Raw genomic sequence first — 18,661 nt, 5'->3', positions numbered from 1 at the left:
CTCTTCCCTTGCTCTACACAAAATGGCCAGAGGAGGAGGCATTGGTGGTGCCCACCTTACAACTTTTACGTCAGTGATTAGCAAGGCTGCCCAGAGGATTCAGAAGGCCTGGGGCAAAGCAATTTCGGGAGCCCCTTCAATAAAAAAAAAAGCTGCAATACTATAGAATACTATATTCTTGTGGGGGGCCCCTGCGGGGCCCAAGGGCTGGGGCAGATTACCCCACTTGCCCCCTCCCTCTAGGCAGCCCTGGTGATGAGAGCACTCATCGGGGATGTGGGAGACCTAGGTTTAGTTCTCTCGCCTTGGGCAAGCTGGGGGGGAGAAAATCTGAACAGAAGTCTCCTACCTCAGAAGAATGCTCTAGCCACTTGGCTATGAGATATTCTGCTGTAGGGCTCTCTCTGTCTCTCCTGTGGAAGCTGTTCCACTGTGGATAAATAATTAAAGTGACTGGAGCAGGGGGCCTGGACCCAGTGTCTCCCACCTACTGGTGGGTGCCCTAACACTAGTCTACAGAGTAATTTCACTCTCTCCAGCCCCAATGACTGGATCCAAAGTTCAGGAGCCGCTTGCCAGTCTGCTTCAAACTTCGTAGAAAACTTCTACCTCAATCACTGATCAAACCTCCTAATTTTGAGGCCAATTTGACTTTTTTGTGAATTCTTGACCTGGATGCCAAAATTGAGCTAATGATGAAAACCCAGTTTCTGCTTTCTCTGTAGAGATTACCATCACTCCCTAATAGCACTGAAAACTGATTCCATTACAAATTGCGTATGGCTGTCACCACTCCCAAATTCATGCTTTGTAGACCGTGAATTGTACATTCACACAGGCACAGAGAACGAATAGTGGGGAGTCAGGCAGTAACAGGACACCACTCATTTGTGTGTGGCAGAAATGGAATGGAAGAAAGGTGCTGGTTTTGTTTTTTAAAGCAGATGAAGACAGAGAGCACTTAACATTCAGACCTGTCCCACATTGCTGCAGTGTGGTGCACATGTAGTCACCTGTCAGTGGAATTTGGGGGGGGATTTTTTGCACTCAGGGAAGGAAGGGGATAAGGAGTGGTACCTCAGATCCAGAAAACAAGGTGATGGTTTTCTCAGACATTCGCTGTATTAGAAAAGGGATGTCACGTCACTGAAGGATGGATGGATGGATGATGAATTGTCCGTTTTCAGAGAAACTAACTTACAAAGAGGCTCCCGTAGCGGTATCACGCATAGAATGTATCTGTCAATACGTAGGCATCATATGCCATCCTTACCACAGCATGCTGCCCCTGGCATGGAGGATAAGTTCACCAATGGCTACTAGCCAAGATAGTCAGTGATGTAACTCCATGCTCTGGGTGTCATTAAGCCTCTGACTGCCAGATGCTAGGACTGGATGACAGGGGATGGATCCTGTGATAATTACCCTGTTCTTCATTCCTTCTGAAGCACCTGGCTTTGGCCACTGTCAGAAGACAGGATACTGGGCTAGTTGGACCATTTGTCTGACCCAGTATGGCCGTTCTTACGACAATTTCCAGATTCCGCTCCCAACCTGGGACTGGGCTTTGTCACCTAACTCAAATCTATGACAAGTCTGAGCCTAAACTTCATTGCTGAGCTCCACGGTCCTTAGGGTTTCCATCCAGGACCACGTCTTTTCTAGTTCCTTTTCTCTACAGAACTATTCCAATTTACCGTACACAGTGATAACCTAGGCAGAGTCAATGAGTTTACCTGCTACAGTGATTCAGTAGAATTTCAGCAGTTGTGTGCAGAGTTCTAATACCTACTAATAAGGTGAATCAAGAGGAGAGAGCCCTGCCACCCCTGCTAATAATACAATGCAGGGGCTGTATATGGGAATGCATATGAAAGGGAGCACACATCTCCTGTCCAGCTGCCATTCAATACTGCATGGTACTCAGAAGTTATCAGTCATGGCTTTCCTCTGATTCTAAATGATTTTTAGCAAAAAATCTTGTATTTGTGTGTTTATTCAGATGGGGGGTTGGGGTTGGTTAATGGGAATAACTGCCATTCCAAGTCTTTCCCCAAAAAGGGAGAAAAATATTCTGGTCTCAGCCTTGGGATGATAGTGCTGGGGAGCTCAAATGACACAAAAATAATGCAAAGCAACTTCCTTTTGTGTAGTCCAAATGTCCGGAAAGAATCAAAACCAGGAACAGTATCACTGGGATTGCAGTTTCTGTCGGTGGCATAGACCTCAGTTTAGGACATGTGATTTATTCATCAGTCACTACTCTTCTCCATACTGGCTTGCGGTATGGGGGAAAACTACAAATCTGCTAGTCGTCCTTCTTAGGACCCCTTCTCCCCCCAGAAGGCTCTGCTTCTGTCTTACCGGCTTTCCTCACTCAGACACAGTTGTCGGTTCCTCCTCTCAGCAGCTAAATGAATTCCAATTCATCAGATAACCTCCTTTCTGCCCAGTAAAGGGGCTTAATCTCTCTTCCTGATTCCCTCAGGGACAGGGACATATATTTTGTCACAGGGATATGGAAGCTTATCTGGTCCCTTCTGAGGGCCAGGGTATTCATCTCTGGATATCTTTAATGTATTCACAGTTCTCTGGATTTGTGAAGAAACCAGTTTGCAGTTCCCCCTTTCCAATGTTCCCTTTCTCTCAAACGTGGGGATTTTATCATCTCTGGATTCTCCTTTTATTGCAGGAAACTATGAGATTCTGCAGGAATATCCTGATGAAGAAATGGAGCAGCCTAGAACATTATCAGGCAGCAGATCCAAAGGGAATATTTCCCAGAGTCCTGAGGAGAGAGAGACCTCTGATGGTAAGCACATCTGTGGAGAAGACAGGCTGACCACCTGCACTGAGTATGGGAAGAGCTTCAGTCGGAGCTCATACCTTGCTGCACATAAGAGAATCCGCACGGGGAGAGACCCTTCCAATGCGCTGAATGTGGAAAAAGATTCACCGACAGATCAACTTGCAACCAGCACCAGAGAACCCACACCAGGGAGCAGCCCTACAGCTGCAAAGTGTGCGGGGAAAGCTTAGGCTTCAGATCAGCACTCAGCAAACACTTGAGAACCCAAACAGGGGACAGACCATGCAAATGCATTGAGTGTGGGAAGAGCTCCGCCCTTGTCGAGCACCAGAGTACGCACAGAGGGGAGGAGCCCTAAAAGTGCAGAGAGTGCGGGAAACGCTTCCAGCAGAACTCGCATGTCACTAAACACCAAAGAATCCACACAAGAGGAAAAACCCTATTCATGTGAAGCGTGCAGGAAAGGGTTCATGGAGCGTTCGTACCTTACTAACCATTAGAGAATCCACATTAGGGAGAGACCCTTCACATGCAGGGTATGCGAGAAGTGCTTCAATTACAGCTCCACTCTCTTCAAACATCAAAGGACCCACACAGAGGAGAGACCCTTCCCATGTGCCGAGTGTAGGAAGGGCTTCCGTGGGAGCTCAGCCCTTACTCGGCATCTGAGAATGCACACGGGAGAGAAACCCAGCGCATGCAGGCTTTGCAAGAAGAGCTTCAGTTGGAGCTCACATCTTGTTGTACATCAGAGGATCCACACGGGGATCCTCTGATGCACTGAGTGTGGGAAAAGGTTTGCAGAGAGTTCCACATTCATGTAGCACCAGAGAACTCACACTGGGGAGCGGCCCTATAGCTGCAAAGAGTGTGCGAGGAGATTCAGGTTCAGTTTCACACTCACCAAACACCGGAGAACTCACACAGGGGACAGGCTGTGCAAACGCACCCAAGGTGGGAGGAGCTTGAGAAATGCCTCTTTCCCCATGGAGCACCAGAGAATCCACAGCAGGGAGTGGCCCTATGGGTGTGGGAAACACTTTCAGTGGAGTTCGGACATCACTAAACACCAGAGAATCCACATGGGAGGTAGTCCCTATAAACATGAAGAGAGTGGGAAAGGGTTTGCAACAAGCTCATACCTCACTAACCACCACAGAACTCACACCAGGGAGTTGTTCTTCACATGTGCTGACCGTGGGAAGAGGTTCATCAGCAGATCAATGTTCATGCAGCACCAGAGAATCCATAGTGGAGAGAGGCCCTACAGCTGTGAAGAGCGTGGGGAAAAGCTTCAGATTCAGCTCAGCACTCACCAAACACACATAAGGGACAGGACGTACAAACACACTGTGAGTGGGACAAATTTGATCCTTAAACAATGAACACTCTCCTCCCTACCCAGTTCTGCTTCATTCAGTAGGAAGACCAATGGTGAGAACCTCTGAGGTTATGAAACCTTACAGTGCCTAGACATTTTTTTGGAGTTCTTTGTAGTGATCCTGTACTAAAAATGAAACTTCTTTGGTTTCAGGTCAGGCAATTTTAATTTGGAGTAAGCCATCCAAGCATACTCTAAGGGGTAAAGCACAGGTCTCAGAATATTGAACATATTCCGACTATTTTCTTAAATACATTTTGTGTCTGGGGGAGGGTGTGTGGTCCATAAGGAAAGATGTGTTGGCATCTGGCTTGCAGATAGGCTTCCTCCAAATCCAAAATAACAGAGACTGGTCTCAAACTTTGGGACAGATCATAACCTATGCATGGGAAAATATGAAAATAAAAACAAACTTCCTGGCAGGAGGGCAGCAAAGGTTTAGGCTACAAATTCCCAAGCACAGGCTGCAACCAAGTGACTTTGAGGTAAAGCTATGTGTGCTGAAAGGCTGAGGTATTTTAAATTAATAATATCAGGATTGCTAAAATGGTTGTAGCCAACCTTTTATTCATTTTCTCAGAGCAAGGAAAGGGAGAGGGTCAGAAGAGCTAAAACCTGAGTAAAGAAAGCCGGCACCTGTGGTTCCCTTTTCACAAGCTGAACAAGCTGCTCAGATAGTGAGGAAGAAAGACCATAATCTCAAGCAATGGATGTTTGTTTAACATTTTTCTTTCTGTGTAACTACTTGCTGTGATTAGTATCTTCTTAGTTTACAATAACATGGTTTTCCATGTTTCCTATGTGGTTTGCCTTTATACATTATAAATAGCATTAGTACTCACCATAACTCAGTGTATGACATCTGGGAGCAACAGGAAAGGATATGCTATTGAGACATCTGTGAAGAGAAATAGAGATTAATTCTGCTAACAGCAGTCCAGGAAGGCCATCCCTCTAAGAACTGATGGAGGTAAAGGGAGTATTTATTAAAGGAAACAGAGGCAGTAGAACCTAGATTTAATTCATGAACATAACGCATACATTTTATGCGATTCGATCTCTTTAACCCACCTCCTAGAAAAGTTACTTCATCTGAAGTTTTTTTTCAGCTAAATCCTAGCATAGGTGCCAAGTTTCTAATCTGCTGGGGGTGCTCCCTGCCCAGCTCTGCCCAGGCCCTGCTCCCATTCAACACCTTCTCCCAGTACCTCACCCCTGCTCTAACGGGAAAGTAGTAGTATGGGTCCAGACTTTCTCCTCCCAGTAGCCTTCACTCAACCTCCACCTGCCAAAAGTCAAACCCGCTCTCCTCCCTGTTCTAGCAGCATCCCAAATTCAGGAAATTAAATTAGCCATTCCACATTGAATCTACAGAAAGCATCTTCCCTTTATGTACTTTTATACAAAACAAAGAAAATTCAGGTAGTCACCTTCACAACAGGTGTTTCCCTCATATGTCATACAATTATAATGTACCAGGCCCAGCAACTTTTTCTCACTTAGAGCTTGTCTACATGTGGAAATTGACTGGAATAGCCATTCCAGAATAGCTCTCCCTATGGACATTCTATTACAGGGTGTATAAAAAATGGATTTTAAAAAACAATCAAAGATTTTGTTTTAAAAATGAACTTATTTAAAATTAAATTTGACATCATGACAACCTATGTTAAGGCTGAGATTTACTGTAATTATTACTATCACTTAAATTAAATGAAAAAATTAAGCACTACATGTTTGCTACCAAAGTTTTAAAGATAGTCAAACTAGCTAAACATCTGGAACCAGAATTTATTGAAGTGCTAAACTATCTTTAGACAGCAGTAGTCTCTTCTTTGGGTGCAGAGAACAGTTTCTTTATTTCAGTTTATTCAACTGGTTCGGCTGGTTTCTTAGGAGTTGAAAAAACTGGAAAGCTTGTTTTCCCCTTTCAATCTGTGAATAAAAATGAGGTGTGAGAAGGTGAGATCTACTAGTTCTAAAATCTTGAAAGATAAGGTGACCAGATACAATCACTTCAATTCACTAACTGTAGATATACTTCATTTAATTTTTTCTGCACATTTTAATTGAATTCCTATTTCCATCCAAACAGAGCTTGACAGAATTCACAAGTAAAAATTAGTAATATACAGTAAATACAAAATCTATCATTCACAATTTTTACATTTATTAGAAAATGAAGAATGTGAATAACTATATTAAGCTCTATAATTGCTTAATAAATGTGTGTGGACCTATATATAGTGTATCCTCCTGGCTAGCAAAACGTACCTCCAAATTTAATGTAAAGACTATATAGAGTTGCAAATCAACATGTTTTAATCGTTAACAACCAATGAGAATCAGCTTTTCTTTAGGAAAATAACTAAGGTACAAATGCAAACCTAGATTAAAATTGATCATTTAAATCAAGGTTTCCTGCTTGCTGATTTAAATCATGAGTAAAATTGGTGATTTAAAATGGCTTGTTTTAAATCAATCCACCGTGCTATGTTCCAGAATAAAAGTCAATTTTATTCTGCAATAACTAGTGCATTTCCACAGCAGAGTAATTATTCTGGAACAAAGTGATTTTTATTCCAGAACAGTATTCACAGGGGACTGCAATAACTATTCCAGTCAATTTCCCATTGTAGACCAGCCGTTATACACTGATTTCAGTCTCAAATTTTGTACCAAATTTATCATTTGACTGCACTGAGTGTCACTTCTATTGCTGCAAAGCATCTGAGCAATCTTTCCATAGAAACTTTCAAACTCTCTAGGTATAAAATCTGGTACACAGCTATATTACTGGGCTCTCCTATTAACTTGTTTTGTGTATCTCTGACTAGTCATCATGTACCTGTTTCCCCATCAGTAAAATGGGGATAACACCTCTACCTCAGAGGGATGTTGTGAGGCTTAAAGTTTTTAAAGCTCTAGGGGAGCTCAGCTAAAGGCACTACAGGCATAATATTATCTTCTGTGACGTTTTTCCTTCAAATAATAATTTTGGACAATTTAAAGGGACCGTAAATGAGCACAAGGCTGTTTATCTTCAGATTCCCAATTCCCTGTTCCAACCTTCTAGACATGCTGCTTTCTCTCAAATATGCCTTTCACACAACCTATTCCTTAAATACTAAAAATGCCTAGGCCCAAAAGTGATCAAAGTCCCAACCTACCTCCGTAGGGGTGGGTGTCGGGAAGAAGTGCACAGAAAGGAAAGCGGCTCAAATGAGAGAAAGAGGAAGAGACTGATTGCTGGACTTTGTGACAAAGTCGTACTGGACAGAGCATGTGGGTTAGCTAACGTATTGGACTGGGACAAGCTTTTGAGCTTACACATACATTTCCCAGAGCAGAAGAAGAGCTCTGTGTAAGCTTGAAAGCTTGTCTCTCTCAACAGCAGAAGCTGGTCCAATAAAAGATATTACCCACCTTGTCTCTATAATGAATGCTATATCCATCCCAGGGTAAGAACACTGCATACACTGCATACATCTGAAGAAGTGGGGTTTTTTACTCACAAAACAGGGCCGGCTTTAGGAAGTGTGGGGCCCAATTCAAACAGTTTCAACAGGGACCCAGCAGGGATGACTTAAAAAAAAAATGTAAAAAAACACGTGGGGCTTGTACTCACGGGGCGGTGCTCTGGGTCTTCGGCGGCGGGTCCTTCACTCGCTCCAGGTCTTCAGGGGCACTGAAGGACCTGCCACTGAAGTGCTGCCGAAGACCCAGAGCAAGTGAAGGACCCACCACCGAAGTGCCGCTTAAGTCCCGAAGCACCGCCAGGTGAGTAAAAATTAAAAAGGCGCCTCTAGCCAGGGAAGGGACTCTCACTGGGAGTGGGGCCCAATTTGGGGGAATTGGTGAAATAGGCCTAAAGCCAGCCCTGCCACAAAAGCTTATGCCCAAATAAATCTGTTAGTCTTTACAGGGCCACCGGACCCATTGTTTTTGTGGATACAGACTAATACGGCTACCCCTCTGATACTGCATACATACAAAGCCCTATTGCACACAGAGGGCAATGCAGCTGCTTGCTATCCTGTGTGAAGTGACTATCAACACCTAGCCTCCCACTATCATTCTGTAAAACATCAAGAGCTGATTGCAGAAATGGGTGTTGCTGACTGGCTGCAGTTTTTCTGAGATGGAACAAAAAGCCTCCGTCCCGAAGAGCTTAGTCTAGACCCAAAATGTTTAAAAATCACAAAATTGCCTTACAAAGCACGGTTTTAAAAAATAAAAGTTTGGGGGTTGTTTGTTTCCCTTGGGATTTTTGAGCCTTTATGATGCATTCAGGTTATACAGTCAAGCTCTCTTCCACAACTGTGAGGGCTAGAAACTTTTTAATCTTAAAATACAAATAAACTGAGATTTGCAATCATTTGACTCCAGGAACTGGGGCTTTAAGTTGCATACCAGACAGCTGGCAACCTTACCAGGAATGGCTTCCACTAACATCATGTTTCCACGCTGGGCACAGACTGTAAATTCAGTAATGTTCCTGGGGGGTGTCCACCCCCTTGCTAAGATGGCTCCTGTGGCTGGCTCTCACTACTTCCAGGAACACGCGCCCTCTAACATGCATGGAGCAGTGGCTGCCATGGGGTGATGAGTCTGTGTGCAGCAGCTCTGACACCTGCCCGTATCCGCTCCTTGCCTAGCGGGGTAGGATCCGTGGAGAGATCCCCTCCCTTAACAGCACTGAGGTATTATGCTACCCCGCAGGCTTTCTCCTGGCTCCTCCCAGGAAGCGTCCTTTGCCCTCCCGGTCCCCAAGCAGGAAGCTGCAATCTGCTGTGTGAGTGAGATCTGCGAGGCTAAAGCGCATCCTCTCTCCCAGAGGAGAGCCCGGGACTGGAGGCTGCAATCGCTGGCTGCGTTTTCTCGCAGGTAGGTAAAGGAGGGCCGTGGAAGCGGCCCGTCGCGGAGCTGGAGGCGTGCGTGCCTTTGCTCGCGAGCCTGGCTCTCATGACAGTGAGGCAGCCTGCACGGCCAGCATTCAAACACCGGTGCAGACCCGCCCCCGAAAAAATCACTCTGAGCTTCGAAGCCATGTGACTTCTAGCAAACACATTGTGTTTTCAGGATGGGACTTGTGAGAGTGGCTCAGGGAGCTGCAAACTGGCCCCTGTGCCCATTCCAGAGTGGGAATTCATCCAGAACCCAGCTGAAAAAACGAGGGACGTTTCTCTCTTTCCTCCACCCCCTACTCATTTTTTTTCCTTAGCGAGCAGACGTCCTTTTCCCTCTCAACCCCTGCGCCTTTCTATTTATTACCCTTCCTTCACGGTGCTCCCAGGGATGCCACCCTGTTTCTGTGCCCCTTTCCTGTGACCCTCAATTCTTGCACCCCTTTTGACATTTTCCATTAGCCTTTCCTGTCCTCACTCCCTCCTGTAGCCACCACCTTTACAGGGCTTGGCCCCCTTCCCCGGGAACCATCTGTCCTCCTGTCCCTTTGCAGATTTCTGTTTGAACCCCTACTCCATGTTTTTTATTTCACTAGCACTCCAGCAGGCAGCCCTCCCCTTTCTGCCCCCCCCCCTTCTTACACACCCCAGCAGCTCCCTACTTCAGGCAACACCCTCCTGCCACAATACAACAGGATTGCTCCCTCCATTACTGCACCCTTTTCTGGTCGAGCAGCATGGTCTAGCATCCCCACAATCCTCTTATTCTTGCATCCTACCCCCCTAGCATTTTCCAGCAGGCCACTTCCACCCCATTCCTTCCGTATCTCGCCCTAGCATCCTCTAGCACTCCACCTGACATAGCAAGCTGCTGCTTGTATGTTCCACTGTCCCCACTCAGCTGATGGGGGGAATTGCAATTCTGGAATGCCTCATACCCCCTGCTCATCCCCTTGCTGGATTATAGCCTCCCATCCATAAGGATGGGAGGCTATAATCCAGGAGTTCGTTCTGCAAGCAGCATGGGACTAGAGCAGGGGTCGGCAACCTTTCAGAAGTGGTGTGTTGAGTCTTTATTTATTCACTCTAATTTAAGGTTTCGCATGCCAGTAATACATTTTAACCTTTTTAGAAGGTCTTTTTCTATAAGGCTATAATATATAACTAAACTATGATTGGATGTAAAGTAAATAAAGCTTTTAAAATGTTTAAGAAGTTTCATATTAAATTAAAATGCAGAGCTCCCCAGACCAGTGGCCAGGACCCGGGCACTGTGAGTGCCACTGAAAATCAGCTAGTGTGCCGCCTTTGGCACGTGTGCCATAGGTTGCCTGCCCCTGGACTAGAGGATCTAGAGATCAACTTGCTGTGTAAATGAGACTGATTCCCCTAGTAGCCAGTAATGGAGGCTAGAATGAAAAGGCGCAGAGTAGAGACCTGCTGCTCCTGAGGCCAGCTCTCTGTAAGCTTGTCTCACTCACCAACAGAAGGTGGTCCAATAAAAGATACTACCTTGCTCACCTGATTTCCCAAATACAAGAGTAATACTTGCCAGGCAGACTTGTGCTATTGAAGGATATACTTTTCCCTATGGTAAAAATCTCTTTCCAGTCAGAGCAGAAAGTGAGCATTATTCAGTGTTGGGGAAAATATACACACTATAATTGGATTGCTTCCTCAAAATCTGAGCTCTGCCCTGTAGTCCCCAGGGTTCCCAGTGTGGAGAATTGAAGTATTACGCAGTCCATTCTCCTGCAGATTCCAGGGTCTTAAGGGACAGAAAATGGCTTGCTGAAAACATGGAACTCCACAGTAGAGTAATCCCTATAAACCAAAAATACCTTGGCTGAGCCATAAAAAGTACATGTAGCTGAGTGGAATTAAAAGCAAAATGATAAACATTTATTAAAACTCCAGCTATGAGAGTGGGGGAAAGTTTACAGACTCTTACTCTCTCCTTGGTCTCCTGGCACAGGACAGAACGAAAACACCCATGAATATGCTTTGCCAGTGGCACACAAGAGTACTAAAGAAAGGGGGGAGCAGGAGAGCCATAGGATTCACTATCTTTGCCTCCCCTGAAGAGAGTGACACTTCATTCTCTTTGCCTGCTCCAGGTTGGCCAGTTAGCTTACTGTGGATCTCTCTGCTGCTGTAGCACAGTTGAAGGTTGAGTATGATGGGCAGCCTCTCCTCTCTGCTGCTGCCTGATTGCTTATATTTTCACTCATGGTATTTCCATTGTAAGCTTATATACTTGTTAATATCCAGTAATACGGCCTCTGAATACAAGTATTGCCTGAATGTTGGAGTGTTTTCCTATCCCTAATATTTTTTAGCAGTTACGGCCTTTGGATCCAACCAGTAGTGGAGCTGTATCTCCTAGGAGATACTCTAACACTTTTTAAAAAATACTACTGTAGACAGGGTAAGTTTTAGTTATAACACATTATGGTCATGGTGAACCCTAGGACTGCCCACTCCTCCCTTTGGTTTTCTTCCTTCCCCATCCTCCTTTCTCTCTTTGTGACTTTTGAGGTTTCCCCCTTCCCTTTTTCTTGCCATTGTGTCACATCTGTTCTTCTTTGCAGCAGCTTCCAGTTCCTGGGTCCCTCCTGCTCCTCTCACTACCCCTTGCTACCACCCTGCTCCTCTCACTACCCCTTGTCCTTGGAGCAGCAAATACTGAATGGAGAATGCTTGTTTTAGGTACCATTGGCATTTTATGGTGTGGTTGTGCTGTCCAAAGATCTAGCAGGGCTTTATGGCAAAGGACTGATGGAACTCAACAGGGATGTCATGCAGGAGAACTACTGGAATCTCACCTCACTAGGTAAGGAGTCACCTTTTTTATGAGCATCTCTGAAGTGACTTCATTTGCTCCAGCACAAGGTTCTTTCCAGGGGGATCAGACTCTTTAATCCTCAGAAACTGGGTACAAGTCTCACCTTCCATTTAGAAGGATTTTCAGAAGTGCCGTTGACAGCCCACTCCTGTCCTTGTCTCTAACGCCTGAGCATACAAACGTTGCTGGAAATTCCTGGGTTTGCAACACACCTCTACCTGGGACTGGCACCAACTTAAAAAGGCTTTGTATATAATATCATTCTCCCATTAAGAGGGATCCTTGAATCTCTTACACAGATAAAACACATCTACCATCAGAACCATTATTTCCCAAAGGGTATCCTGGAATACTTTCCCAAGCATTCAGGTGACTCATCCCTTCCAGACTACTGCTCTGCTCCCTCCCCTCCCCATTAGAGCAGCTGGGCTTAAAAACATCTTTTGTGACAAGCATTGGTTGAATATTTAACAAGCCATGTTGTTTTCTTTCTCATGAGCAGGTTTTTCAATTCCTAAATGTGACATGGCCTCCCAAATGGAAGAAGGCAAGGAACTATCTGACCGAGGTCACCAGGCTTTCAAGGACACCGAGCTCTTGAAATACACCCACACAGGTGAGGAATAAACTGAACCAACTTGGAAACACTCAATGAGTGAAGTAAAAGAAGTTGGAATTTCAATAGCTACTGTGAACTCATGGTTCTGCCTCATGTCATCTTGTTCCATTTTGTAATTAGGAGAACTGGTTACAATGTAAGAAAACTATCTCCAGGGCAAATATCCAGGATGGCTTTCTGCCCTTCCTGACTCACTTCTGCTAGTATTGTCTACCCTCACCTGTACTCTGAGTGTTAAGAAGAGTTGTGGAAGCTGAACTCATCCCCTCCACTCTTATTTGGGAAAGACCTGACTTCTGATCTTCAGCAGTAGTCACAAGTCCTTTTGCACGTCCTCTTTCCAAGGCTTTCTTTCTCCCAAGCACAGGGAATAACCATGTCTGGAATAATCTTATCTTTGCCAGGAGATCACAGTGGAGAGGAGGAGATTCCTCAGCAGGAAGATTCTGCAAGCATGGAACTGCAGCGGGTGTTTTCAGTGAGATCTGGAGGAGACATATCCCAGGGTTCTGACCTGGGAAAAGCCCAAGTGAGTCAGCACAACTCAGCAGTGCCACAACGAGAGGACCCTTCAGAGAGGAAACCAACTGAATCGACTCACGGTGAACAAGACCTTCAGGAGCAACGAGAGGACATCATTCCCCGACGAACACCCCGATCAGAGAGACCAACCATATGTTCTGAATGCGGGAAGGGCTTCAGTCGAAGCATACACCTGATCCAGCATCAGAGAATGCACACGGGGGAGAGACCCTTCAAATGCACAGAGTGCGGGAAAGGCTTCAGCCAGAGCTCGCACCTTATTCAGCACCGGAGAATCCACACGGGCCAGAAGCCCTACACATGTCATGAGTGTGGGAAGAGCTTCAGCCAGAGCTCCAACCTTGTTAAACACCAGAGGATCCACACAGGACACAAGCCCTATGTATGCACTGAGTGTGGGAAGATCTTCAGTGATAGCTCCACATGTATAAAACACCAGAGAATGCACACAGGAGAGAAGCCATACAAATGTCCCGAGTGTGGCAAAAATTTTAGCCAGCGGTCACACCTCATCCAGCACCAGAGGATCCACAACGGCGTCAAGCCCTACACGTGCATGGAGTGTGGGAAGAGCTTTGGCCAGAGCTCCGATCTGATCAACCACAGCAGGACCCACACCGGGGAGAAACCCTACAAATGCACTGAGTGTGGGAAGTGCTTCAGTGGGAACTCCAATCTGATCAAACACCAGAGGATCCACACAGGAGAGAATCCCTACCATTGTGCTCAGTGTGGGAAGTGCTTCCGCTTCCAGCCGCAGCTTGTGCGGCACCAGAAACACCACGCACAGTAGGGACCACCATTCCGGGGAAGAGGGAGTATACGGCCCTCCTGTAGGGAGAAAGCTTGCTGAGCATTGCGGTGTGATGTGGGGGAGGGAGCGTGTCCTTAGTGTGATGATGGTTTGAGCCATTGTTTGGGAATGGGTATGAAGCACCACAATAGGAGGAAACTGGGAAGAGTTAAGTATTCAGGGGAATCATGGCCTTTTATTTTTAGTAGTGATAAGGGTAAAACATGGATAAAATCATAACACTTTCTCAATACATTGATCAGGTTTTGGCATCCTGGCAGACTTCGCCCTGGCCTTGTGGCTCCCTTCAGAACCTAAGCTCCTGATTCCCACTTTCTGGTACTTTTTTATAGATATTAGTTCCTATCGATTATATTTATTTAACCCCACTCCCCAACCCCACATTGTGATAGTACTTGGGCCATATCCTTGGAACTGTATTTGCTGAATAAATGGTAGTGAAATTAATGTGTCTGTGACAAATACGCTGCTATTTGACAACTTAGTCCATGAGAGCAAGTCAATTAACATCCTAATAGACATTTCTCTCAGAAAGATGCTTGCTCAAGTGCCCTTGTGGGTGGCACTTTATGAAGATTATAAAGGTGTAATCAGTATGTAGGATGAATTTGTTTTAGCTGTGATCTGCTAATTGACAATTGGTGAACTGGAGGAGGATGACATGCATTGAAAAAAAATTAAGCTGTTTGTCTAACTTTAATTTTAAACTAAATGTGTTCTTAAATTTGAATATGAATTTTAATTTCATAATTCTGTTTTTTTTTCCCCCTTGAATAAATCTTCTTTTAACTTAAACCCCCATGAATCTGGAATTGTCAATTGTTATGATGAGGAGATTGTGACGTATATTTCTAAGGCTCTTTCTACACTAGCACTTTTGTCAATAAAACTTTTGCCAGTCATGGGTGTGAAAAAAAAATACACACTCCTGAGCAACATAAGTTACACCAACAGAAGCTATGTGGACAGTACTATGTCAGTGGGAGATGCTCTCCTGCCAGCATAGCTACCGCTGCTCGTTGGGGGTTGTTTAATTATGCCGATGGGGAGAGCTCTCTCCTGTTGGCATAGAGCAGTTACACAGGAGACCTTACAGCTGTGCAGGTGCAGCAGTACAGCTGTGCCGCTGTAAGGTCTGTAGTGTAGACATAGCCTAAGAGTAGTAACTTGCTGTGATATTTAGTTATAAAGTCACAACATGAAGGAAGTACAGATTTTCTGCACAGGAAGATGCCGGAAGGCAGAATTGTCAGAATGGGGAAAGAACTGACCACCAAGCATGTTTTCCTGAAGAATTCTTTGTGAGAGGGAAAACTACAATGAATATATCCTCCTCTAAAAGGGATGCTGGTTCAGACAAAAGCTTGGTGGTACTGAGTAGGAGTGAAATTGGCAATAGTATGGAAGGTGTTAATACCTCTAGCTCAAAAAGCTCTGTGGTAAACAAAATACCTATTGAGATGCCTGTTCCATCCTCAAAGCCAAATGGGGAAGAAATTATTCCATGATTTAGTCTAGAATGAAAGTGATCAAATATGTTGTGTTGTAAATAAACACACACACACACACAAAATCTGAATGTAGGGATAGTGATAATGATGGGCTTTTAAGACAGCAACCAGCTCCCAATGATAGGAGGCTGGCAATGGCAAAAAGCAAGAGGTGCCATAAGAATGGTGATCCTGAGGAAAAAGTGTAAGCCATGAAATGTGCACAATGTTACTGAAGCTGTGGGCTGCTTGGCCAGAGGCAGTAACACCCTAGTGCTGCCAGGCCAAGAGAGTGTCCATTTAAAATATTTGTTCTTGTTTCTGTGGATTTTTTTGCCTATTTAAGAATGAGTTCCCTTGAAATGTAACAAAAAATTGAGTTTGTCGTTTGTACTGGTTTGTACATTGACCGACTATCCTCTATCCTTACATTAGTGAGACTTACACCAGACTTGGACACATTGTTAGTATTCTCCACGATATTGTGGCATCCTGTACCTCTCCAGAACTGATGCTAATCTCATTCTATTGTCACAAATATACTGATCCCAAACTGCAGTCATTCTTTGCTTCCACCAGGTAGCTGGATGAGAATCTCTCCTCCTCCATTTAAATGTCTGCCATAGGTTCATTCAGCCTTGTCCCCAAAAGTAGTCCCATTAAGGTGTCAACTTGAGTACCCAAAATCACTAGTCACTTCTGAAAATGTCAGCATTGTCTTTCATACAAACTGTATCCCAAAAGTCTTAGTGTTCCCTAATAGCAGCAAAAGAAAGTGGCTGAAGATTGACAGACCTATAATTTCCTCATCTTCTGATTTACCTTTATTTTTTTATATTGGCACAACATTAGCTTTCCTTCAATTTTATAGGATTTCCTCAGTGTTTCAAGACTTACTGAAAATCTACATTAGTGGTCCAGTGAGCTACTCAGCCAGCTCTTTAAAAACTCTTGGATGCAAGTTAGCCAGACCTGCTGAATTTAAAATGATTAACTTTGGCAGCTGCTGTTTAACATACTCTGAGATACTAGTGGAATGGAAAGAGTGTTACATATAACTGCAGTGCTTTTTTCCCGAATACAGAACACTTCTGCTTTTTCCTTATTAATGCTGATAGTTCTACCATTTACATATAGTAAGGGACCAATACTCTTGTTAGGATTCTTTTTGTTCCTGAAAAAAAATAAGTGGTTTTGACAGATTTTTCCTTTCCACAGAAAGAAAAACTTAAAAATAAGTGTGATGGATGGCTTAGGAGAGTGGAAATGGAGCCTGAATGAATGGAGAAGCAGTGAATGTGGCTGAGGACAGGAATTTGTTATATTTATGTATAGGGAATGATCCAACTGAATGTAACAATTAGCAGGATAAAGCATATTAGCCAAATGCTACGACTAAGTGTTCCACAGTGAAACAGCTAGTGTTGACATTAACTAGCGGTGGTGGTGTGTTTCAGTATGAACATACCATTGATATCATTGGTATTGTGCTACGCTTCTACTAGGATCTGTCACTGAAGGTACTCACTGAATCTTGCTGGATCAGGCCCCTCAGAGATCGTTTCAGTCTGTCTACAGGTTGGGGAAGGTTTTCCTTCCCAGCCCAGAAAGACTAGAAGCTACATTTTTCTTGACTTTTTTTTTTTTTTAATAAAAGCTTCTGTTCTGGAGAAATATTAAAAATTCCAAGAATCCCTGGAAATACCCTAAATCAGTGCTACGTAATTCAAAAATTAGAGTTTGCAAATCCTTATCTGAAGTCAAACATTTGCACAATCCCCTTACATTTTCTCTAGATTAAGAATAAAGAAAAAAGTGGGTGTTGGAAGGTTGACAGAGAATACTGGACCTTCAAGGGGAAGGGTTTGCAGCAAGCGGGAGAGGAAGAATCTTTCCTTTAGACTGCAATAAAATTTTCAACACCTTGCAACAGCCTCTGCCCTTCCCCGATTGCCTTTCATGACCACTGGTTATGAAACACTGCCTTCGTTAGACCTTCTAGTCTGACCCTCCTGTCTAACACACGCCATAACACAGAATCTCCACAACCCATAGATCAAGTTCCCTCCTCTTAATGAGCCACCAGCTAGTTGTTCAGTGAGCAGAAATAGATTAGCAGCGGACACCACTGATTTGGTCAACTCAGTGTAACTTCTCTATACACACACATCATACATCATTTGAAAGCTTATTATGTCTACTTTAATATGATGTATGATGTGGAGCTATCAATTGGTGCCATTACCATAGAAATAGGGATAAACAATGACACCATCAGCGCGATAAAATGATTACTTTGAAATATTTGCATTTGATTCTGTTAGTTTAATGACTATTATTTCAAGACATAAAATTGGATTTCTTTGAGAACTCAAAGCATCACAACAACAATCTAAAGGTAAACCAAAAGCTAATAAATAAATGTGTACAGGTATTATTGAAATGTAATAGCACTTGTGACATTTCTAGGCAACATAATTATCATCTTGTTCTTCATTATGATCTCTGTCCAGAGTGCCTGGCTTACCAGTCTTCATTGCTGCACAGAATTGTGTACATGCCAAGGCAAAGATTGTTCTGACTACAGACACAGTTGATTGTCCAGTAATCTCTATAGGTACAGGCACAAATAAGATCTTGTAGAAGCTCAGATGTCATTGGGCCCTTGACAAATACAGGAAGTAGTTTGTCATCCACATTTTTGCATCCATGTTGCAATGGAGATCCAATATCTGGTTTACCTATGTGCCAAAGACATTCAAATCTTTGTTTGCCAAGATGCTCTTTCGGCATGCACTTCAAAAATGTCCTCACATGGTGGAAGTTTAGCCACTGTCTTGTCTTTTTTGACAGATTGAAGCTCAAGCAATTCAAGCCTCTGTGGGTCTCCTTTTCTTTCTTGCTCTGGTCATAAAGCACTGCTACCAACTTCCTTGCTGCAGAAATTGTGCCTTGTCCATCACTCTCCCAATTTGGCAAGATCTCTAAAGCAGTAAGCTCCCTTTGTTTTAACAACATGAAACACATCCTCCTCTTCCACACACCCCCGCCCCAATACCAAATAAGGATGACACAGTGTCACATTGTGTTAATGCGTGTATAGCAGGAAGTATGTTGCAGAAGTCAGGCGTGAGTCTCACAAATTGCGTGCGCAGGTATGAAGCAGTGCTTGTAGGTTGTGCTGGTAATGGTGCCTGCTTCAATATATGTGTTATTTGTGTGTTCTTGTAAGTGTGTATGGCTGTCAATCTCT

General features: G+C 44.1%; 2 protein-coding genes across 4 annotated transcripts in view; one reads left to right on the top strand and one right to left on the bottom strand.

Annotated features, from left to right (window-relative positions):
* The window catches only part of GPA33 (glycoprotein A33), a 208,447-nt gene that overhangs the window by 20,291 nt on the left and 169,495 nt on the right, over window positions 1-18,661 (bottom strand). The window lies entirely within an intron of this gene.
* LOC127054402 (zinc finger protein 239-like) lies at window positions 8,794-14,719 on the top strand. 3 transcript variants are annotated; one of them, XM_050960542.1, is made up of 4 exons: window positions 8,794-9,077; window positions 11,807-11,930; window positions 12,445-12,558; window positions 12,966-14,719. In XM_050960542.1, exons 2-4 carry the CDS (start codon window positions 11,876-11,878, stop codon window positions 13,895-13,897), a joined length of 1,101 nt encoding a protein of 366 aa, XP_050816499.1. In that variant the 5' UTR covers window positions 8,794-9,077; window positions 11,807-11,875; the 3' UTR covers window positions 13,898-14,719. The 3 variants fall into 3 exon arrangements, with proteins under 3 accessions (XP_050816499.1, XP_050816508.1, XP_050816516.1); XM_050960551.1 differs by lacking the exon at window positions 11,807-11,930; XM_050960559.1 differs by lacking the exons at window positions 8,794-9,077; window positions 11,807-11,930 and having other exon boundaries at window positions 12,461-12,558; window positions 12,682-14,719.

This window comes from Gopherus flavomarginatus, chromosome 1, assembly GCF_025201925.1.
Source record: "Gopherus flavomarginatus isolate rGopFla2 chromosome 1, rGopFla2.mat.asm, whole genome shotgun sequence".
In the NCBI taxonomy this organism is placed as follows: Eukaryota; Metazoa; Chordata; order Testudines; family Testudinidae; genus Gopherus; species Gopherus flavomarginatus.
This window is presented reverse-complemented; position numbering and strand designations above follow the sequence as displayed.

What these genes read in the sequence shown, in the direction of transcription:
- LOC127054402 (XM_050960542.1), top strand. Translation starts at nt 11,876, where the DNA reads ATGGAACTCAACAGGGATGTCATGCAGGAGAACTACTGGAATCTCACC. An exon ending in CTGGAATCTCACCTCACTAG is followed by an intron (nt 11,931 to 12,444) that starts GTAAGGAGTCAC and finishes TCTCATGAGCAG; the next exon opens with GTTTTTCAATTCCTAAATGT. An exon ending in CTTGAAATACACCCACACAG is followed by an intron (nt 12,559 to 12,965) that starts GTGAGGAATAAA and finishes TATCTTTGCCAG; the next exon opens with GAGATCACAGTGGAGAGGAG.